This window comes from Rhizoctonia solani, chromosome 6, assembly GCF_016906535.1.
Source record: "Rhizoctonia solani chromosome 6, complete sequence".
Classification (NCBI taxonomy): Eukaryota; Fungi; Basidiomycota; class Agaricomycetes; order Cantharellales; family Ceratobasidiaceae; genus Rhizoctonia; species Rhizoctonia solani.
Window position 1 is genome coordinate 847004 of NC_057375.1, and position 23228 is coordinate 870231.

Here is a 23228-nt window from a genome sequence, read left to right on the forward strand (position 1 = left end):
ATGCTGCTCTGAGCCTTGACTAAATTAGTTCGTGTGCAAGTCAGGTTGGAAATGTATGATTCAAAACGAAAACGACCCATCCCTAACCAATAAAGAATTGTTGCATAATATTTAACCCAACCTATTTCATCCCTCGTAAGTTGGCGAACGATGCCTTGGGAGGCAGTGCGTCCATAAATTGTTCGTATAGTGGGGGGTATGAGGGAGGAGATTCGCCATACGGAATCTCACCGAACCCATGGCGACTCATCCCAGGTAGGTCGTCGGCAGGTACATAATGCCTGATGGGAGCCACGCCTTCCTCTCCGTGCCATTCGTTCGAAAAGTTGCGTCGATGTCCCGAGCGCTTACGCTCATGCCTGTCCTCGCGATCCCGCCCTTTGCCTCTTGATCGACTCTGGTCCCATGACTCGTACGGCCAGGTACACTCGCGGTCGTATCCATCACTTCCTCGGTCCTCAGAGGTTCGTGGGCCAGGGGCAGGAGCAGGCTGTCCGCGGCCACGCGATATGGTGTCCGTGAACCGTCGGGTGGCATCTCCGTGAGCATAAGCACCAAACGATGGTCCATGAGACATTTCATGTACCACGCCCGGGATTCCAAATCCTGCAATATTCTCCATGCTTGGTAGAGGATAAGTGGAATACGCAGTCGTCCGAGGAGCTTGGGCAGATTCACCCGAAGCCTGAGCATGCGGGGCGAACGCAGGATCCGCGGCCTGGGAAGCAGATGGTGGGCTTGACGAAGAAGAGCCAGAAGGGGAGGCTCCAGGAGCTGGTTTCATATTCACGACTGTTGACGCAGAACCCAGGTCGTTGGTTGTGTTCGAAGGTTGCTTTCGACCCATCGCTCTGCGCAAAACTCGCATTGCTGGACCGTCGCGGCCTTTTGCAAGAGTTTCGACCAGCCCGCGACGAGGAGCCGTAGTAGGCGGGGGTGACATGCCCTTGGATCCTGATCCGCCTCCTGCGTGTGGCGACGGTGGGTCCGATGATTTGGACAATTCGGCCTTGGATTGAGGAAGCGATTCTGTCGAGACTTTGAGCATCTCGAAGTCCTCAGCCTCGGTCCCTGGAGGGGCTGACGCAGAGCGTTCCAGCGGATGCAAGTCGTCGGTCGGGGTAACGTGCAATTTCTTCTTGGATTTGCTGGACTTGTGAGATTTTTCGCCCAAGTGTTTAGAATCGGATCCGTTGGGCTGGCTGTCTCCTAGTACCTCTGAGTCGGGGGGTGGTCGATCGTCATCTCCCTTGTCCTTTTGCTTTCCTTCCCCATGATCCTTCCCGCGATGCCTCTCCCTCCCACGCTCCTTCCGCTCTTTGTCTTTCGAGTGGCCCTTTGACTTGGTGTGTTCTCCCGTCTTCAAAAGGTCATCGGTCGCGTGATCGCCAGGCTCTTTCCGTTCGTCTTCCGTCTGATCTCCATTTGTCGGATGCCGAGATTTCTTCGGTCGAGCACCATCCAACTTCTTCAACCCATCCTCACCTGGGGCCTTGGGCGCAGAATGCGACAATTTGCGCGACCTCCGGCGACTCAGTTTCTCGGGCACGCTCGCACTCGCAGCGGAAGTGTCTGCAGCAGCGTTTTCCTTTAACGTATGGGGGGCAGCATGGTCTTGATCGGCTCTAAGCTGCTTCAACTCGTGCTTCACACTTGCAAGCTCCTTCTTCGACTTGTTCAACGACGCTTTGTATTCCTCTCGGGATGCCTGAGCCGCCTCCAATTCGGCCTTGAGCGTTTCCAGCTCGGTCCGGATCGATTCTCGCGCTTCGAGCTCGACTTTGGCCGCGGCGAGAGCAGTGTCGGATTCAGCTAAGGAAGCTGTTGCGTCTGCTAAAGAAGAAGTGGTGGTTCGGAGTGACCTTTCCGTGGTCATTAGTGTCGCTCTGAGGTCGTCACGCTCCTGCTCCAATAACCGAATCTATAATTATCAAATTAGTTGAGGGATTCCCCACGTGGGATCGAAATAAAGGGAGCCCACTTTCCTGCACCAAACCGTTTAGAATCATCCAACATCATCCCAACGAAGATACTAGAACTACGTACTCGAAGTTTTGACGATCACGTTGATCTACGTCCGCTAGCGTTTGAATCCTTTCCATGAGTTGAGACACATTTGCCCGCGAATCGAGTAGCTTCTGCTCCAATTGTTGACAGGCATGATAATTTTGCATATTACCAACTGCTAATTGTGTTAGCGCCCTTAATACCGGGTACTAATCCAGGCAAACCTAAAAGTCAGTCCAGCCCTCATAGCGAAAACAATGAAAAGATGAACGTACTCGAGCCGTTCGATTAACCTGGCTTTGCGCCGATATCCATTGTCGCCCCTCTGTAGACGTCGATTTGATTTTCTCCTCGTCTTGTTCAAAGACGGCGTTGGCAACGGCGGCAGCCAATCTATCTGCCTCACGAGCAAGTGAACGAGTCTCATCCTCAGCATCACCGTTGACCGTTTCACTACCATCGCAGCTTCCGACCTCGGAGGGAACGGCGCCCAAGTCGACGTGGAGCCTGCGAACACCTGATTGTTCGAATAGGCTTCGACAAAAGGCGCACCGTGCAGAGCCCGACCCACTGCGGTCGGCAGCGATCATACTATCCAGACATGACTTGCACGATACGTGACCTATCCAACCCATCCATAATATAAACATCATTCGTTTAGTGAAATGGAGTGAAAAAAAATCGGAGGAAAAATAATGTATCTGTCAGAAAAACAAACAAAATAACACTATGAATTTATCGCTTACCACACGGGATACAATACGGGGGGTTGTCATCGCCATACTCAACAAAGCAAACGTCGCATGCGGACGAAGAGATGACTTTTAGCATGACCCGCCACTTGAATCAAAGATACAGATTAAGCGGTCCAGCGCAAGATCGATTCGCAATAATTTGGCTCGTGTACAGGTGTGCGAGCGTGATGGTGGTCCCAACGAATACGTCGTGTAGAGTATGGCACAGCCAGCCAATTACTAATGTTTTTTGCGGTGCAGGGTACGTGAGGCAAACTGGGGGCGAGGCGAAAAAGACAGCACCACGAGGTAGAGGCCTGGTCAGGGTATGGCGCGTATTGTTGTCAAAGAAAGTTGCTTAAATCGTCATAATATAGCGCGACCAATTTTCAGAATTTATCGCGGCCACTCCCCCTGGATGTGGAGTCTCCCAACGATGGTGAGCCAGCCAGGTCAATTGTTTATTTGTGGGACGTCAGGGTTGACACAACATGCGTTGCATTTTCAAATATCTCACGTGTCTCTACATATTGGTCGTACATCAATTAACCCGATTGCAGTAACGAGACACTGTGTTTCTAGTATATATGTCTGCGGCGCTCTATAGTCCCTGGAGCCCACCCTGAGCCTCGTCTGCAGTACCAATAACCGTCTCGTGTAAGGCATGAACCCTAAAGCCAATGTGCCTCTTCTCGCGTTCCACAGTGAAGCCATTCTCGTCCTCTACCCATTCACTGCTGACTTCTCGCCGCGAAGTTAGTACTTCACAAGTTCCTTGTATCCACTCTGACACAGGCTTTCTTATCCAGCGTGGTGGAGGTCTGGTCCTTCTAAACGGTGATCCGCCTTCGAACCATCCAAGGTGTCCTCCTTTGGGTGTCACAGCCAGCACTACGCATTTGCTTTGCAACGCAGCCTCGACGGGAAGCGTCCGCACAATTGGATCGTCCGCCGCGTTGATGGCCAAAAGAGGCACTCTGACCATCCCTACGTGTGTATCGCTCCGAGCCCACTCGTAGTATTCGTCGGGCGAAGGAAACGGAAAGGGTGGTGAGTGACCGCCGGCAATGATCGTTAAATGCGCATCAACTTGTTTCAATGTGGGACTTCTGAGGCTGAATGCTTTTGGAATATGCGGAGTGAGACGTGACGGTGGTAGTTTAGCCAGCGTCTTCAAGTGCCGCGAGAGCAGTTTGAGGAGGTTTCCCCCCATTGCTCTGGAGTAGACATTTCGATAGAAGAATGATCCTTCCAGACTATATTACCAAGATTAGTCAATAGATCCTATGACGCATCTATCGGCTTACTTCTTACTGTTATCGACCAAGTTCCACGGCTATACCGATAATTAATCGCTAATTCAGGAAAGTGCGCATGCGGACTCACACAACCAAGCGCGCATCCTGCATCTAATCGACTCTTCTCGCCTTCTTCGCCAAGATAGCGAACAAGCACGTTTGCGCCCAAAGAAAATCCAAGCCCTGTCAACCTGGCCCGCGGGTACGTTTTCTGTATGTAAGACAATGCGATCCGAATGTCCTCCGTATGTCCAGCCGAATAAAACTGTGGGGAAGTCAATGGAACACCAGCACCTAGATAACATAAATTTCTGACGTCAACGATATGTTTGCGTGACTCACATCCACGGAAGTTTACTACAACCGCACGGTAGCCGAGTCCGCCATTGGCGGGTGAGGCGCAGACCTGCGACAAAATAGACCTTACGTAGGACTCGTGCGAACCTGTGCCTGTGTTGAGTAACGATCAGGGTTGTTGTGAGTTAGCTCCATTACCTCCTGAGAGCCCGTGCAGGACCACAACGATTGGTGTTTCAGGCGGGAGCTCCAAGTCTTGTGTTCGGGGCGTAAAGTCCAAGCCTCTGGTAAGCCATTGAGAATATTAGGACGCCGGAAGTATATCTCAACACTCACAGAGTACCACCATCCGGTATGGAAAGTAAGGTCCTTTTAAGGAAAATGATGAACTCCGAAATGAATGAGCAAATAACCCAACACTTACCGTTCGTATAGAATCTCATCTACTTTAGTAAAGTCGCCGGCTACACAGAATGCAGTCTGTAAATGACCACTGAGTAATATTCTGTTAAACTCTTCCGTCAAATTGAGGTAATGGACTTGTATACTCACCCAGGCAACCACCAAGTGGGCTTGTAGTCCTGCGTTAAGCTTGGACAGGAAGACTCCACCAAGGCTCGTACAGATAGATTCTGAGATCCCGAGGCCTCCCCATTTGTAAACCCGGATTCAACTCTCTTTCCCTTGTGCAAAACTTCAAAATATGAAGGCGCCTCTGGAGAATACAGCATGTTGTGACTGCCTGTAGTATACTGTCGCCGTCGAGACCGAGATATGAAGGCACCCATTCTGACGTTATTCGGGATTTAAATTTGTTTAGAGCGTTTTGGAGACTAGAGTCAAGATCTACAGAGGATAGAATTGAGAGGTGGATACAAATAGGGACTGCCGGGGTATCCCTTTACTATGGGTGGGCACAGGTCTGTGATTTTGTCTATCTCGGGGGTTCGGCACGTCATGGTGGTCTCAAGCGCCCGGTCGGACGTCCATAAGGTGGCCGAGACCGGATGTGGCGGTGCCTCCCCAATACAGTACACCAAAATTAACTGTCATCTGCCTGGCGAAAATTATCATAAATGCACACTCTCGCCAACCAGAGCAAATTGACATGATCAGGTTTTCAGTTCCGTGCAAAGCTGGTGAAGAATGTATGTATCGATTTCAACTTATGAAAAGCGTACTATACATGGCTTTGTAGCTAGATTAGTGCTTGCCAGTTGGTTTGCACGTGAATTAAAAAAAAGGTTTGCACGTGACAGGAAACTAATAGTGCATTCCCGCCTACGCATCGCGACCGCCTGCGAGCAGTTGGCAATAGACTCCTTAGCTCTCTGAGATCGATGCTCATTTGTACGCACGTTCAAAAAATTTCTTCTTTGTCTTTGGCTCAGACCCCACTTATTTTATTGAGTGGAATTTTGCGACGGAGTCCTTGAAGGCCGCGAGACTGATACTAGGCAGATCAGGCCGGGTTATGTACCGACACCATTCACCCTTGTTCTGTATTTGCATATTGTTTATAGTATCAAGATACGGCGCTTTCGCATCTTATTCCCCTCAGCCACACTGCGGACTGCAAGCTCGTTATGCTCTCAGCAGAAGTCACCCTAAATCCCTGTTTTTTCTGTAAGTCCGACCGGCACACGCGTCTACTCACATACGACCTGGTTTGTCCGTCCGCCCGCCTCGCTCGGTGACGCGTCCCCGGTGGCACTCCGGTTCGGCGTACCCCCCCTCCGCCCCTCCCCTCCCCCATCTCTCTCCGTTCTCGGTACCATTAATCAGCGCTTCCTCCTACCTACGTAATAATACCACTCCTTACCTGCTGCTACACCGACCCGAGGCCAAGTTTGACTGACACATAAACATCCCAAGGCGATCTGCTAGTATGGTATAGTTTACCATACGTAGACGAGAAAATGCGCATTTATCGTAATTTTCGCTCTCGGCGTCAGGCAGAAGCGTACACCCGCGGTCGATCGCTATTTGAGCCCGAGCAAACAACGAATGATAGGCTGTATGCATGATCATTCATTCATTTGCTTGATATGAATCCTTTACCTCAATACTTCGGGCGGCAATCATACTTCAGTAAGAGTTTCGAGCTTTCCCGTGAGCCACTTTAGGTGAATACAGCTAGAAGATCTAGAGTCTTCCTAGTGGGCGTCTCTGGTGGAGTACTACCGAGCTAGCACTCAAGTTGGTAAATACGAACCCAGCTGGGCGCATGATAATAGATTGGCACCACAGTGAGCTTAGGGGTCGCCACGAACGGTTAGCCTTTCGTCCCGTCCCTAGCTTCGCTTTCATTTCATAAGAGCGATATGCTAGCATATTTTTACATGGACTTGTATATCTGGTGGTTGACCATTACAAACCAAGACCCTTAACACCCGTCTTACCTGGCCACTCACCCGGTCTGGGCCTAATCATTATCTTATCTGGGCCCAACCTAACCCTTTCCTAAGTCCAGCCAGCCAGCTTAGCTCCAGAAACAATCCGGGTGAAGTGCTGCGCCTATTATATACTTGTATTATTAGTCCGGGAATACGCGCTCGTCTTCTCCACCAGCCACACCAATTGTTGAGTATAGCTTGAACCACACGCTTACGAGCCTCGCTGAGCTAACACGCAGTTGGCATTCTTGGTCCACCCTCACTGCTTTGTAGCTGCGGGGGTCCGCCGCCTTTTCCGGATTGTTCTATTTGTAGTCAGTGTCCTTATAGTCTCATACATCGTTATTATATACGTATCACGCGAGCGTGCCTAGCCTAGTTGAGGGTTTGTCATTCCCTTTGCGAGTAAAACTTTGGGTGCATGAGATTGCATTCGCGAACCTGCTGTTCAACCAAGCAACACTTCAGACCAGATAAGATTTTAATGCATATTTACAACGTCAGCTGCCAGCCTCGTCTGCCTACTCCCCTGCAGCCACTGCAATGGTAGGGGCGATTGGCTCCATTGGTTCCACTTCCTTAACACCAGTTGACCTTTTGTTGGTAGAGATAATAGGGGCCATGAGATTGACAATTCTAGTCTCTTTCACCTTCTCGAAATCTGCGCCGAAATATCCTATTCTCGGACGGTAAATGATAGGTAGCCAAAATAGAAGCCAAAATAAAGACTCACGAGGTGACATCAGGGACCAGCTAATATTGGCCTGTATGCAATGCTCGATACCTTGGATGTATTTCGCAACCTGATGGTCGATCTCCGGGCCAAAAGACGGGAGCAACGCCTTGGCATCAATATATTCTTTGACTCGCTTCTGAATCATTCTTTCAACAAAATCGACTGCGGCCTGTAAATCGACCTGTTTGTTCCACATGATGACAAACAGAATATTATGAGTATATCCCTTGGCTTGTTCAAGCTGAGCGCGCTCGATATTAGTTCCTCTATAGAGTGAGAATCCTATAATAATACTAACCGAGAACGAATAAATGTCGTTCGACCAAGTTAAAATTTGATTCCCTGCTAGAGCCAGCTCCGAAACAATCGGGTCTTCGTGCACCTTGTTTGGGAGCTCTATCTCATGAGCATATTCAAGTGCGGCTATAAATAGCATCCTCAATTAGAACGCTGCCAATAATATAAGTAAGACAAGGTACCATATGCCCACTTCACTCCCGAAGACTCAGCGCGCAGATGGATGTACTCATCGATAGTGAGCACCTTACCGGCGGCCCGGTTCATAGTATCTTGCAATGCAGCCTGCATGTAGCCTTCTGCACCTTCGACAAAGCGACAGAGAGCTGCGGGGTTTCCGTTCTCTCGCATGCGGTTGTAAAAGCTGAACAGGATATCTTATGAGCATAGCACACCTATCCGCAGGAAAAAGGCTACCTTTTAAGTGCAGCAAGGTATTTTAGATTTGGATGAGGAGCATCGGGATTGCGAAGGAATTTCAAAGTTATACCAAAGGCATGCTTCAACGCCTCAATGCTGTCACAGAACTCTCCATCGTCTGCCATATCGTCATACTAAGTAGGCCCACATGTACATGATGAGGAGACATATAATGTTAGATATAAGAAACTTACAGCCACCAGCCATATGATGAAGTCCATGACCGGACGAAGGTGCCCCAAATCAGCATCTGGGTAACAGTATGACGCTAGAAGGCAGTAACGAGCACTGAGAAATTCTTCCCGATGCGGGCCAGCATGAAGGTCTAAAGCAAGGTCAGTTGCGGGCTACTCTTAGGAGTAGGCTAGGGAAGCACACCATAGTTATCAAACCAAGCAAGAGATCCAGCCTCGGCCTCTTCGTGGTGGGGGTTGAGTTTGAGTGCAAAAATATCGCGGGTATGGCCAACAGTGTCTGGAATAATAATGCTGGGTGGGAGCAAGCTGCGCTCAGTCTGGTGTAACGTAGATATGCTTGACATGATGGCGCGGAACAGTGTGATAGAGTGGTATTATTGCTTAATTGGTGTTTACAAAACTAATTATGTCCTTTATATAGCAAAATCCAAGCGTCTAAATGTAACACTACACTAGAGAGTAGAGTCATGTGAGCCTTACAAGATGAGCAACAGGGGGACGAGCGATCAGGGTGCTTGAATTTCAAGTTTGTCCTTGTGACATCATTGGGAAGAGCATCAGGTAGTGTCCAATCTCAAGAGCTGAGCATGACGTGTTCATATCACGACGTGCATTGCAGTTATTTGTAGATCAATCTGAAATCAGGTATTAGACACTTGGTTGCTTGAGTACAGATTACACGTGGTTCGGTGATCACCTATTCCATACAATCGGGACTGTTGACTAGTACAGTAGATTTTCGTTCTATGCTCGTTGATGAGCTCAAATCAAGGCGACTGAGACCGGGATCCCAGTCATCCTATTGGTCAAACGGTGATAAACCCCCTCAAAAACACCGTGTACCCAAAAGGTACGGAGAGTTCGACCCCGGGGGTCGGACACTAGGAAAAATCGGACCCCGGCGCCGAGGGGTTATTTCGACTGGGATTCGGGTTTTTGAATCTGAACCCCCTCGAGGGCTGGACGTCTGTAATCCCCAGGGGTCGGAATTTCTCGAGGGGTCAGATTTCTGCTCGGGGGTCGGGTTCTTGGATTTGTTAGGGGTCGGACATTTTTGAAGGGGCCGGATTTGTGGCCGGGGGTCGGATTTACATTGTTCGTCGGGGGTCGGGCTTATTTGAGGGGTTCGGATTTCCAGGCAATTGCTCATCCAGCACGTAGCAAGTGTAAACTAGGTCAAAATCATATTAATACCAATTATATACCTCATACAAAATCCAAGTGTGCCAAATCCAAACTCCTATCAATGATCCACCAATGCTTGTTGTCTTGAATTTGTCCAATAGCACACTGTATGGTTAGGGCATCAACCACTTCCCCACTTCCCAACTTTCCCCTGTACCATGTGACACTGTATTTGTAAGCATCTTTAATAACCACTGTTCAACCAAAACCCAAAAGGCTTGGGAGTGCTCAGGAGCACAATATGGGACTCCCCATATTTGCCAAGGCTCCTTGAGTGCCAGGGAAGCATTAGTCATCTGACATTTGTGCTGTTTTGAGTGGTTGTCTCTCCTATATGCCTCCAAAAAAAGATAATTGGTTGCTGACTAACAGCAGTATGGCACCCAGGTGTCCTAGCACTGGGAGGAGAGCCCCATCTTGGATACCATTAGATGCGCCCCAGATGTATCCAATTGCATGTCTTGATACATCTGGACATCATGTGCCATCTTGCATACATCTTGAACACTTGCAGATGGACCTCAAATGTAATAAAGTGGACCATGTAAATGGAATAAAATATCATACCCCCCTAAGCTTGCCAGCTACTGCCACAAGACCTTAGGATGCTTTTTACATGGCCAATTCATGAATACCTTTGACCTGAGAAATGGTATGAATTTATTGCTCCTAGTCTATGTCTTATTGGTGCTCTTTGTTAGCCTGCCAATTATACTAAACTTTGCAAATGTTGTTGCAAAGTGAAGTGTGCATGGACCCCTGAGGGGTTTAAGATGCCAAAATATTCAGCATGGCACCAGCACCAATTATGCAAACAATGTTATTGGTCTCAGAAAAAATGGCTAGCAAGGCAGGTCATACTACTGCCAGTAGTTCCAAAATTGAGAGTAGAGGGCTCAAGACTGGTGTTGTACACCAACTGTAAGGTTGGGTACTTGCTGATGGCAGGTGCTTAAGGCTGTACTAAACAGGGTAAATCTACTAACAAGGCTAACTACTGTATCTAGGTTGCTTAAGGCAACAACTAACTAACTACTGGCAATGGTGGGGGGCCTTAGGCCAATGAGGTATGGTGTAACTACTGGTGCAGTGTGAGTAAGCTACTTCTGATGTCCCAGCTACTTAGCTGGCTTCTGGGGACCTGTCTGTGATGAAAGACAAGGTAAAATTGACTTGGGGTCTCCAAGCAATTTTCCTGCTGTATATATAACAAGGTGAGCTATCTACATGTGGTCTGTGCTTGTGAGAAAAGAAGTGTACATGTGAAAAGAGAAGCATGCTGCAGGCTGCACAGAAGTGTGGATCCACAATAAGCACCCTTGGCATGGCATCTTGGCATGGCATCTTGGCATAATAAGCACCAAGGTCATGTGATCAAAAAACAAAAGATATAGTGTTTGTAAAAAAAACTAAAAATAAGAGAAAAATTGTGCAGTCCTGATGGTATATGTTAAGAGAGTGTAACAACTGGGTGAGTGTTTATGACAAGACAAAGGGGTTCCAAATGTACTACTAATGAGTATGTTCTGACAATTAGCTATTATTATTACAGGTTCCCAATCTTATTGCACCATTGATTTGAAGGTTGTATATGTGGCTCTTGTTGTAGACACACATATACCAAGGGATTTATTCCCTATTTTCTTGAATTTAAACAAAGACATACAAAGGTCATTTTCAATCATGTGACTTTGGTGCTTATATCATACACTAAGCGCCAAGCCATGTCCCCATCTGTGTTTACTCAGCACATGTAGCCACCTCCACTTGATGACATCATTATGACATGTCAGTGGCATGTATGCATGAGTAAGGCCACAGTCAGAGTGGGGTCCTTATTGGATTAGGTATTGGATACATATATTTGTAATTAGCTTGCACCTTGTAATATATAAGGAGGCCAACTGTCCTAGATGTCCTTAAGGGTTGTCTAGGTAGCAGGCGCTTGTGGCTGTATGGACTGAGTGGGCCGCTTAAGGCGGTGAAGGGGCTACCTACAACAACTAACTATCTAAGTACAACAACCAAGGTCCTAGTGACAATGGCAAGCTATGTATCTATGATGAGAAAGTTGCTTAAGGCAACAAGTACAGGTAATGACTTAGTAGTTACTGGCCTAAGGCCTTGTACAAGCTAGAGATGCAACAAGAGGTAATCAACCTGGGTGTTACCATGGTTGGTTGGCCTCCTTATATATTATAGAGCTACCTAATTACAAATACAACTATGTGCAATACTGTATCAAATAAGAACCCCAATCTGCAGTTGGCCTTACTCATGCATACGTGTCATAGTGATGTCATCAGGTGGAGGTGGCTACGCGTGCTGAGGTAAGCGCGGATGGGGACGTGGCTTGGCGCTTAGCGTATGATATAAGCGCCAAAGTCACGTGATTGAAAATGTTGTCCAATTGTCTTTGTTTAAAATCAAGAAAATGGGAATAAATTCCCTGGTATCAAGTGTGTCTACAACACTGCCCCCCTCTAAGGGCCTTGGCAGCGCCAAGGGCCTTTTTTTTCATGTCTTTTTCGTATTTTTGTAAAAAATTTTCGGCATTTTTTAAGTTTTCTTGGGGTTCCCACGTGTTTTCCTTGGATCCGTACCCCTTCCATTTGACTTGGAAAAACCATTTCCCATTCCTCTCTTTGGCATCAGTGATCCCTTCCACCTTGTATTCTTCTTCTCTGTCCACAGTGACTGGTGAAGGGCAATTCTCAAAGGCGCGCTTCTTATCCCTTTTGACCTTAGATAGGAGTCCTACATAGAACACGTTGTGGATCCGCATTGTTGGGGGAAGTTCTAGGCAGTAAGCCTGGTCAGAGATTTTCTCAATAACCTTGAATGGCCCTAGGCATTGTTCCGTTAGCTTGGGACTCAAGGTTTTGAGGTTGACATTTTTGGCGTCTAGCCAAGCTTCTTCTCCAATCTCAAACTCTGTTGGGCTTCCACTTTCTCTGGCCATCATTTGTTGTTTAGATTGCCAGAGTGCCAATTCTACTTCCTTCCATTGAGCCTCCATTGTCTGGGCAAGATCGTCCGCTTCTGGCACGTCCGTTGGTACATTCAATGGAGTTAAGGTGGGTTCCCATCCATACAAGGCCTTGAAAGGGGTCTTGCCCGTGCTGCTATGTACGGCATTGTTGTACGCAAACTCTGCCATTGGAAGCCATCTGGTCCAGTCCCTTTGATTTACCCCTGAGTAAGCCCTGAGGAAGTGTTCAATAGAGGGATTGACGCGTTCCGTTTGTCCGTCACTCTGGGGATGATAGGCGGAGGAGAAGTGTGGGTCAATGCCAAGGCGTTTATACAGGGCCCTTAAGAACTTGTTGTTGAAGACTCTTCCTCTGTCGGATATAGTCTTTTCCGGCATGCCATGGCGCTTCCATACATTTTCCAGGAATAGTTCTGCTAACTTGGGTGCCTTGAGTTTCTTGGAGCATTTTACAAATATCCCGTACTTTGTGAAGCTGTCAACAATTACCAGGATTGAGTTGTTGCTCCCTTCCTTTGGTAGGTCTACTATCATGTCATAAGACACGTGCTGCCAGGGTCTAACAGGGACTTCAAGGGGCTGAGGGGGGATAGACACGTATTTAGGTTTCCTGATCCGTTGGCATATCTCGCAGGAATCCACATGCCAGTATGTATCAGCACAGATACCGGGCCAGTAGTAGCTCCTTGATACCAACTCTAGAGTATGCTGTCTTCCTGGATGTCCTGCCAAGGGGCTGTCATGAAATATGCGCAGTAGATCTGTCCTTAACGTCCCAACGTCAGGGACCACAATCCGTCCTTGGTAGAAGAGTAGGCCAGCCTCCATTTCATAATCCTTAAATGCGCGTTTGATGGAAGGGGGCGCCTTGGATTTGTTCTGCAGGAATTGGAGGATTTCCTCCAGGGACTCGTCTTGATCTAGGGATGACTCAATCTGTTGTTGCAACTCCTTCTCTGGTGTAACTAAGGCAATATTGGCAAACACCGGGTCTGGTAACATGGACTGGGGTTCTGGTGGGATATCCGCATGATCTGCTTGTCATGACAAGGCATCTGGCTTTCCTGATTGTTTTCCGGGCCTGTACACAATTTGGAAGTTATAACCGGCTAGTAGTAGGTGCCATCTGGCATGGCGGCGGTTGAACATTTGGGATTCCTTCCAATATTCCAAGTTCCGGTGATTGGTGAAGACCGTGATTGGGTGAGCTGTTCCTTCCAAGAAGATACGCCAATACTCAAAGGAGCGGATGATTGCAAGAAGCTCCTTGTTGTGGGTGTCATAGTTCTGCTCTGCCCCTTTGAATGATTCCAACAGAAACCCAAGAGGGTGTAGGCGACTGTCTTCCTGTCGTTGGCTGAGTATGGAACCCAAGGCCGCGCCAGATGCATCTGTTTCCAGGAAGTATGGTTTAGTTGGGTCAGCGTGACAGAGGACCGGAGCGTTGGTGATGGCGTCCTTCAGCCCCTGAAAGGCTTCCTGTTCCTTGGTATCCCATTTCCAGATTGTATCCTTCTTAACCAGATTGTGCAATGGTCTGGCCAGGTGACTAAAGTTGGCAACAAACCAATGGAGGAAGTTGGCAAATCCCAGGAATGATTGGACTTCCTTTACCTTGGTGGGTACCGGCCATTCTTGTACTGCCTGGATTTTGAGCTTATCCAGACTGAACCCCTTATCCAAGACAATGATCCCCAGGTATTCTACCAAGGTGACGTGGAATGTACATTTTGATGCCTTACAAAACAGCTGGTTGTCCATTAACCGTTTCAGGACCTCATGAACATGTTGTGCGTGAGATGCATCATCCTTGGAGTAGATTAGGATGTCATCAAGGTAAATGATGACGCATACATCCAATAAGTCTTTGAACAGTTCATTCTTGAAGTGTTGGAAGGCGGCAGGGGCGTTTGTCAGGCCAAAGGTCATGACCAGAGACTCATATAGCCCGTACTTGGTGCGGAAGGCGGTCTTCCACTTGTCCCCTTCTTTAACACGGACATTGTTGTATCCCCATTGTAAGTCCAATTTAGTGAAGACCTTGGCGCCACGGAGCTGGGCCATTAGGTCATCAGGATGGGGGAGTGGGTAAACGTTCTTTTGGGTCCGGTTGTTGAGGCAACGGTAGTCAACAACCAAGCGGCGGGAACCATCCTTCTTAGGGACAAACATGACAGGGGAGCTGATTGAGGATTTGCTGGGACGGATCTTCCCAGCTTTTAATTTGTCCCTGAGCCAGTCCTTGAGTGTGATAGACTTGGCGTCAGTCATGCTGTAAAGAGGCAAGTTGAGGGGTCCCTCTTCTGTGAGTTCAATACCAATATCATAGTGCCTGTGGGGAGGAAGCTTATTGAATTCTTCTTCTCCAAATACCTTGGCATATTGATGGTACTTGGAGGGTACTCCTTCTAAGGGATTTGGGTCAGCTTCTTCCTCCTTGGCAATGGCCACGTGTTCCGGCAGGTTGTGAGGGAAGGAGAGAGTTTGTAAGCTCCAGTCAATTTTGGGGTTGTGCGTTTCCAACCATTTGATCCCTAAGATGGCAGCATGTGTCCCGGTGTTGCAAATCAGGAAGGTTTCCGTCATGCGCTTGCCATCAATGAGGAAGGTTAGATGAGCCTTCTTCCAAATCTTTCCAGCCTGGGGGTTTGACCCATCAAGCATAGTAACGGTGCAGGGAGTTGGGAGGTCTATGAGAGGTAGGCGTAATGCCTTGGCGGTACAGGGGTGGAGAAATGACAATGTGGCGCCTGAGTCTATCAGGACTTCTAAATGTTCCGCTTGCTTCTCTGGTTTAATTGAAATTGTGAAGAGGGGAGAGATTCTATTGTTACTATCAGATATATTACAAATTTTGATAAGCCCAGAGTCCTTGGGGTCCTTGCGCGTGGCAGCAGGTACCCTTACTCTTTTCCCAATTGGTACTTGGAGTCTTTGCCAATTTTGGCGGTTTCCTTAGCCTTCCCCTTGTCCTCAATAGGGGTGGCTTTCCAGCCCGTGCGGCATTCCGCAAACTTGTGGCCCATTTTTCTGCATTTGATACAGGCGCCAGCGGCGCGGCGGCGGTTTTGCTCTTCCTCCAATACAAAGTTGGGGTTGTTGGAGAGCTTCCTTGATCCGGTAGTTGGCTGACTGGTACTTGTCCCCCTTGCGGGGTTGGATGGTTTGCTAGGCTTACTGTCCCTTGGCGGGTGGCTAGCACGCTCTTTGCGGAGAGCATTGTCAATGACAAGTGCTGCATTTTGCAGCTCAAGGAGTGTACAAGGGCGGTGCTTGCGGGTTGCTATCTGTTGGCTGACCTCCCAGTGGAGGCCTTGGGCAAACTGACCTCGGAGGGCCGCGTCATTCCAGTCCAGTTCCATAGCTAAGGTCCTGAACTTTGTGATGTAGTCTGCGCATGTGCTGGACTGGGTGAGGGTGGTGATTTTCTGCTCGGCGGCCCTTGTGGCATCAGGGTTGCCAAATGCTGCCAGGAATTCCAATTTAAATCCCTCAACGGTTTGGATGATAGCTTGGTGTGATCCAAGCTGGTCAAGGTGTGGGTGGGCCCAAGCTCCGGCAGAGTCCTTCATGTTCATCAAGAGGAAGGAGAGGACCTCTTGATTGGTGGGGAACATCCGCAAATTGAGGCGGGTCCAGGCTAACATCCAAGTCAGCCATTGCTTGGCTTTGCTCCCTATTTTGCCTGTGTAGGCATCGGGGTGGTCAACCTTGACTGGAGCGGGATAGGCGGCAACTGGAGCCGGAGGTGGAGGGGCAGTTGTCCCAATTGGGGATTGGAGACGCGGAGATGGAGGGGGAGATGGGACTTGCGGGGGAGCAACTCTTCTTGGGGTTGGCTGAGCCAAACTGGGGAGGACCTTGGGTGCTTCTGACCAGAAGGGGACCCCACTAGCCAATCCAATAGGCTTGGCTTTTGGTAAGGGGCATGGCGTTTCTTCCACAACCTTGGCTTGGGGTCCTTTGGGTGTGCAGGGACCATGGGATTGAAGGGACCTAAGCCCATCCTTGACAACATCAACGGTTTGAGAGATGTTTTTGACGTTTGTCTGGGTCTTGATTCCAGCTTCCTTAATTTTGGCAATTTCTTGCTCAAGGCGTTTGACTTGGCCAAGGAGGCCAAGGAGGAGCCGTGTGACTTGTTCAAGGGATACCTTGCCATATTCAACAGAGGTGGTTGACAGAAGTGTGGGTTCCATGTATCCCTGATCAAAGGGGGATTGGGCTCAAGAGGCTGTCCTGGAGCGGGTAGCCATGGTTGGTTGTGGGTAGGAGCGGCCAGCGTGAGAAGAGGCCCGTGAAGAAGAGCGCGTGGGAGTACGCAAGGTAATGGTGGGCGATTGGGAGTGATGGGGGCTATGTAGCCAAGGGTGCCTATATCAGGACTTATGGGGTGCTTTATTGTTCTGGCGCTAAGAGTCTGCGTCAACCGCCTAGCGTTGGACAGTCCCTTCAACTAATCAACAGCCATGAGCGGGCGTGATGTAGAGCGGGCTTTCTGCAAGCGGGTGGATCTGCTGATTGACTCTGCTGACAAATGGTGCGGTGACCGGTGGTATGCGGGCAATAGGGATAGCCTGCCTTATAGCAATTTGCTACTACATGGGACCAACAGCTCTTTGATTATTCCAGCTGAAAGGGGAGTCTGATCACGTGTTTTTGCTTGTGCTAGTACAGGTATCCTTCTTGGGGGTTGAGACTTAGTAGTGGTGGGTGCAGAACGGTTTGCAACCAACGTAAGGTCAATTACCTAGTGTCCTAGACGTCCTTAAGGGTCGTCTAGGTAGCGGGCGCTTGTGGCCATATGGACTGAGTGGGCCGCTTAAGGCGGTGAAGGGGCTACCTACAACAACTAACTATCTAAGTACAACAACCAAGGTCCTAGTGACAATGGCAAGCTATGTATCTACAATGAGAAAGTTGCTTAAGGCAACAAGTACAGGTAATGACTTAGTAGTTACTGGCCTAAGGCCTTGTACAAGCTAGAGATGCAACAAGAGGTAATCAACCTGGGTGTTACCATGGTTAGTTGGCCTCCTTATATATTATAGAGCTACCTAATTACAAATACAACTATGTGCAATACTGCATCAAATAAGAACCCCAATCTGCAGTTGGCCTTACTCATGCATAGGTGTCATAGTGATGTCATCAGGTGGAGGTGGCTACGCGTGCTGAGGTAAGCGCGGATGGGGACGTGGCTTGGCGCTTAGCGTATGATACAAGCACCAAAGTCATGTGATTGAAAATGTTGTCCAATTGTCTTTGTTTAAAATTGAGAAAATGGGAATAAATTCCCTGGTATCAAGTGTGTCTACAACACCAACCAACCATGGTAACACCCAGGTTGACTACCTCTTATTGCATCCACTCAGTGTACAAGGACCTTATAGTCCAGGAACCACTTAGTATAGCTACTTATAATAGTCTACACCACCTTAAGTGGCTCACTCATTGCACTTAGGTAGTTTACCAATGCCCTTAAGGCATTGGTTGCTGTAGTTAAATAGTTAGTTGTTGTAGGTAGCACCTCCACCACCTTAAGCAGTTTCTCACTTGTACCCACATGGCCATAAGCACCAGCTGCCTCAATGCCCCACAGGATGTCTAGGACAGCTCTGGTGGAAACAAATGTGTTCATTGATTCCTTCAACATGCAAAGTCAATTGAACAAGCCCCACTGTCATTGCAGCATTTGTAGTTCAACTTGCCAAGGGAGTTTGGGGGTTTTGCTGCAGACTGTCAGAGTCTGACTAATAAAGAATGGGATATATGCCTAAAGAGGCAGTGCTGGCTTTGGGGATAAGCAGAAGACTGCAACCAACACTTTAGATAGAGAGTTTACTTGCCAAATATGGCACAAGACCCCTTAGAGTAGAGCAGGAGAGTGGGGAGGGTAGTCAGTAGATTGACAGGAGGTCAAGTTCTGGTCTGAATGCCAGAACTCTCCCTTCATTATATACATCATACAGAACAAGGGAACTGTAAAGTACAAAGGAGAACAATGGAAGACATACTACAAAGGTATGGGTAACTAAGAGAACAATAGAACAATGCAACTAAGGACATATGGTAACTAAGTAACCAGAGGACAAAGCTAACAGGCTAAACAAAGGGACCATTCACATTCCATGTTGATTGCTCTGCCAGGGGAGTCCTGCATGGCCTGTGGTCATGTTGGGAACATCCCCTGGTCCATATAATTTGTAAGATTTAGATAAAAAGATAATAGAATAATAGGGTATCTGTCGTACGCCAACTGTAAGGTTGGGTACACGCTAGTGGGCGGGCGCTTACGGCCGTACTACTACAGACACTGCTTATGTAACTACTATCTAGGCTATACTGATACCGCTTAGGGTGGTCTACTACTTCTATACTACTGCAAAGGGGCCTTAGGCCTGGGAGGTGTGGTGAGTAAAGGGGTGGTGAGCGTCTGGGAACTACTTAGGGGCCGGCTACTCAGCTGGCTGGCTACCTTCTCTAGTGAGTAAGAGACGAGGTAAAATCGACTTGGTGTCTCCAAGCAATTTCCCTGCTGTATATATAGACAAAACGTTCTATCTACATGGTCTGTGCGCGTGAGAGATAGAAGTGTAGAAAATAAGAAGCGTACTGCGGGCTGCGCAGAAGCGTGGATTTCTCCTAAGCGCCCTTGGCACGGCATCTCGGCACGGCATCTCGGCATAAATAAGCGCCGAGATCACGTGATCGAAAAACAAAAGATAACCAGTCCGTAAAAAATACTAAAAATAACAGAAAAATTGTGCAATTCCAATGGTATAAGTTAGGGGGTTGTAACAGTATCTGTGTTCATGCCTCTTGGGTCATGACACAGACCAGAGGTTGCCCAACTATCCATTGGGGGAGCAGGTGGGCTCTGTGCATTCATTTTGTTGGCTGAAAGTAATTTTAAGTTGACTACTGTCCTAGACATCCTTAAGGGTTGTCTAGGTAGCAGGCACTTGTGGCCATATGGACTAGTAAGAAAACTGCATAAGGCAGTGGGAGTGCTACCTACAATAACAAACTAACTAACTACAATGGCCAAGTGCTGTAAGGCATTGGCAAACTATGTATATACAGTAAGGGCAATGCTTAAGGTGTGTATCTTAGTGGTTACTGGCTGTAAGGCCTCATACAGTTGGGGGATGCAACAAGAGGTAATCAACCTGGGTGTTACCATGGTTGGTTGGCCTCCTTATATATTACAAGGTGCAAGCTAATTACAAATATATATCCAATACCTAATCCAATAAGAACCCTGCTCTGCAAGCAGCCTGTTAAGAGTTGTGTAAGTACAGGAGTAAGAAAGAATTACTATATACAAAATGTATATGGGAATAACTAAGAACTAGTATAATGAATCAGAATATATGCACAGAATATATGCACAATATAGGCTAGGTTATCAGGAATAACAACTCCTAACAAATAGTCTAGCAACTATGAAGTGCAGGTGGTTGGTTATGTATAGTACCTTAGACTAATGTTACTTAAGCCTAAGTGACTAAGGGTATGTATACTTAAGGTCTCTGGGATAGTACCTTAAGTAAGAGGGTTACCTGACTAATGTACAGGATTTATAGGATTCGCCCAATGATTATAGGACTTATATATGCTTAAGTAAGACTTAAGACTTATGGGGTTTACCTAAAATATATCTAGGATTTATGAGATATTGTAGATGAAGCTATCTACAATATAGGGGGTATAGTGGATTGAAACACTATCACTCAATCACAACAATCCTTACAGTACTGTTGCACTATACTCAATGTTGAACTCAACAACTGTGACAGTCAAGGGGCACAGGGTTGCAGTAAGTACACTAATAGGTTACCCTGTGTCTGTTGGGACTGGCCTATGGTCTTAGTGCGCCAAATAACCTCCTATGCTATTTACAGTGAGTCAATCACTAAAGTAAATGCGCAGATAAGCTGTTAAAGGCTTGTGTGTATATGTCAATATATAAGAGTAAAAGTAGGATGCATTAGAAGCGTCTTCACAGGGTCCTTTTATACCCTGAGAAGGCGCACAAACAAGTATATACATGATTGATACCAAGAGGGGGTACAGGAGGTACATGTGGCAACTGAAACACTTGAGGGAGCCAATACTTTGGTACATAGTAAACAAACAACAGATCCTAATATTTGCCCCAAGGCAATGTTTGCCCCAAGGCAGTATTTACCTGTGTGGGTCCTTAGATGTCCCAAGGCTAAGTGTTTCATCCTTGGAGTAAACAGTCCCAAAGGTAGGATACCTCTGCATTGGGTACTTACAGTAAATGGGGCATAACTCAGCCAAATGTTGTCCGTTTTGGGAGTTTGACCCAGCGTTCTGGAGCGCACAAACATGCGCACCTAAGCGCAAGTGATTCGGCAGTGTGGGATGCCCGGGTGATGGAGAAAAGGCGCATTTAGTGCGTCGGCGCTTAAGGGCTGATTAAGCGCCGGAGCACTTGTCTATGCAACAGGGGGGACCCTGAATATTTCTGTGTGTAGCCACAAGATAGAATCTTGAATCATAAATACTACAAACAAGAGAAATATTACCTGTTACTGTTTATCTACTCAGCTGAATTTATATATATTTAAATGAGTGAGAAAACAGCATATATGCAAAAGGCATCGCATATTGAGGGTATTCCAGAGGTTTGTAGGTTTTGTAAAGGTCACTATTGGATAGAGGGACCTTGAAAACCTTAGTTCGCATCTTTATCTCATTTGTTTACTGTAGGATTACTAGTGAAATTAATAAAATAAGTACAGATTAAAGAAGAAATGTCATATCCATAACACAGCCTTACTCATGCATACATGTCACTGACATGTCATAATGATGTCATCAAGTGGAGGTGGCTATGTATGCTGAATAAGTGTGGATGGGGACATGGCTTGGCGCTTAGCATATGATATAAGCGCCAAGATCACATGATCAAAAATGTCTTCTGTTCATCCTTGTTTAAATTTGAGAAAATTGGAATAAATTCTATGGTATCAAATGTGTCTACAACAACTACACTCATACTGTCATAAACAGAGGAAAATAGAACTAGCCAGAATTGAACCAGCTTGACCACTAATGTCATAACCCATATCTGGAAAGGTTATTACCATATATATCCACTGTCAAAGATATATATAGCATATATGATGCACAGTGATATATTAATAATATAAGTTGCTGGGGGATGTTGCACTCCCCTGCCCCCCTTGCCACAGGCCAATGGTAAGGGAGCCTGCAGGCAAGGTCTGAATATTGTATTATTATAAAAGAGATTATGTCATCCCCCCCCACCTCAAATCCATAGTAGTTTAGTATAGTATTTGATAAAGGACTGCAGGGGGGGAGGTCATGTGACCCTGGTGGACTGTCAGTCTCTAAGTCATGAGCCCTCAGAGTAATGACAGTTCTGACTGCATGTATGTGAGTATATGCGGCCTTCTAAAGACTGTGGGATATCCTATTAGTAGGTGGCTTGGTCAGGAGACATGCCAGCAAAGGCATGGGTCATGACAACTAAGCCATAGAGCCCTATTATTCCTCTGCTGACAACCCATGATTACACCTGCTACCCCCCAAATTTTGGGCTTGGGCCAGCATGCAACCACTTGTACTGGTCATGTGACTGTGTCCAGGACACATACAGATTGTTTTATACCCCCAACTGCGTAAAATAAATCCCTCCAGCACCTCAAAAATTGACAAGGGTTGGCTCATAAGCCTAACTATTGCCCATAGGGGCATAGAAAGAAGCAAAATGGTATGCACCAATTTTCAATATTCATTGTTCATTGTCACTGTTGTAGACACACATATACCAAGAGATTTATTCCCTATTTTCTTGATTTTGAACAAAGGCAAACAAAGGACATTTTCAATCATGTGATCTTGGTGCTTATATCATATGCTAAGCACTGAGCCACATCCCCATCTGTGCTTACCAAGCATATGTAGCCACCTCCACTTGATGACATCACTATGACATGTCAGTGACATGTATGCATGAGTAAGGCTGCTTGCAGAGCAGGGTTCTTATTGGATTAGATATTAGATATTGTGTATTTGTAAATAATCTACCTGCTGAATATATAAGGAGGCCAACCAACCATGGTAACACCCAGGTTGATTACCTCTTGTTGCACTCCACTCTTGTACAAGGCCTTACAGCCAGTAATCCACTTAGCTACAACACCTTAAGCATTGCCCCTGTTGTCATGCCCTAGAGGCATGACCACCTTAGAATCCACTAAGTCAAAGAAATAGTGAATATATGCGCTAGTTTCATAAAGATTTATGGATATATGCATCTTTATGCTATTTAGGCGCTGAGCACTATTATGTAATCTAATCATGTCTTTCTTATCTCTGGTCATGTGACCTTATCTTTGTTGTTATGTTTGTACATGTAATTACTCTTCTCCTTCTCTGTTGAATATATAAGGAGGGTTCTGAGAGCCTTAAGCCTCAGAACTCAACCTCTTATCCCCATCCCACATCTACTACCCTAAGACATACACTTAAGAGTATTGCCTGAGAGCATACCAGTCCCTGTCAAAGGTTCCTTGCCCTGCTATCTTTATAGCATAGTGCACTCTTACTTTATATAGGTCTTGTCCTACCCTTATCTGGCAATTGCCTCTGAGCTCTGTTAGGCCCTACT

At 47.1% G+C, this 23228-nt stretch overlaps 5 protein-coding genes across 5 annotated transcripts; all 5 read right to left on the reverse strand.

Moving 5' to 3' along the window:
• Window positions 1-121: 121 nt before the first annotated feature.
• On the reverse strand, window positions 122-2597 carry RhiXN_05727 (uncharacterized protein; the record flags this gene model as incomplete). The annotated part of the gene is made up of 3 exons (XM_043325543.1): window positions 122-1921; window positions 2076-2216; window positions 2283-2597. 3 exons carry the CDS (start codon window positions 2595-2597, stop codon window positions 122-124), a joined length of 2256 nt encoding a protein of 751 aa, XP_043180975.1.
• Window positions 2598-3342: 745 nt separating this feature from the next.
• On the reverse strand, window positions 3343-5124 carry RhiXN_05728 (alpha/beta hydrolase family protein; the record flags this gene model as incomplete). The annotated part of the gene is made up of 8 exons (XM_043325544.1): window positions 3343-3997; window positions 4049-4077; window positions 4128-4333; window positions 4382-4483; window positions 4535-4620; window positions 4673-4705; window positions 4761-4841; window positions 4889-5124. The coding sequence occupies 8 exons, from the start codon at window positions 5122-5124 to the stop codon at window positions 3343-3345; spliced, it is 1428 nt and encodes a 475-aa protein (XP_043180976.1).
• A 2129-nt stretch (window positions 5125-7253) lies between these two features.
• RhiXN_05729 (terpene synthase) lies at window positions 7254-8726 on the reverse strand (the record flags this gene model as incomplete). The annotated part of the gene is made up of 7 exons (XM_043325545.1): window positions 7254-7408; window positions 7466-7709; window positions 7767-7891; window positions 7948-8129; window positions 8183-8319; window positions 8380-8510; window positions 8564-8726. The coding sequence occupies 7 exons, from the start codon at window positions 8724-8726 to the stop codon at window positions 7254-7256; spliced, it is 1137 nt and encodes a 378-aa protein (XP_043180977.1).
• A 3296-nt stretch (window positions 8727-12022) lies between these two features.
• RhiXN_05730 (Retrotransposable element Tf2 protein) lies at window positions 12023-13561 on the reverse strand (the record flags this gene model as incomplete). The annotated part of the gene is made up of 1 exon (XM_043325546.1): window positions 12023-13561. One exon carries the CDS (start codon window positions 13559-13561, stop codon window positions 12023-12025), a length of 1539 nt encoding a protein of 512 aa, XP_043180978.1.
• A 39-nt stretch (window positions 13562-13600) lies between these two features.
• Window positions 13601-16758, reverse strand: RhiXN_05731 (Retrotransposable element Tf2 protein; the record flags this gene model as incomplete). The annotated part of the gene is made up of 2 exons (XM_043325547.1): window positions 13601-15383; window positions 15467-16758. The coding sequence occupies 2 exons, from the start codon at window positions 16756-16758 to the stop codon at window positions 13601-13603; spliced, it is 3075 nt and encodes a 1024-aa protein (XP_043180979.1).
• Between the last annotated feature and the right edge of the window lie 6470 nt (window positions 16759-23228).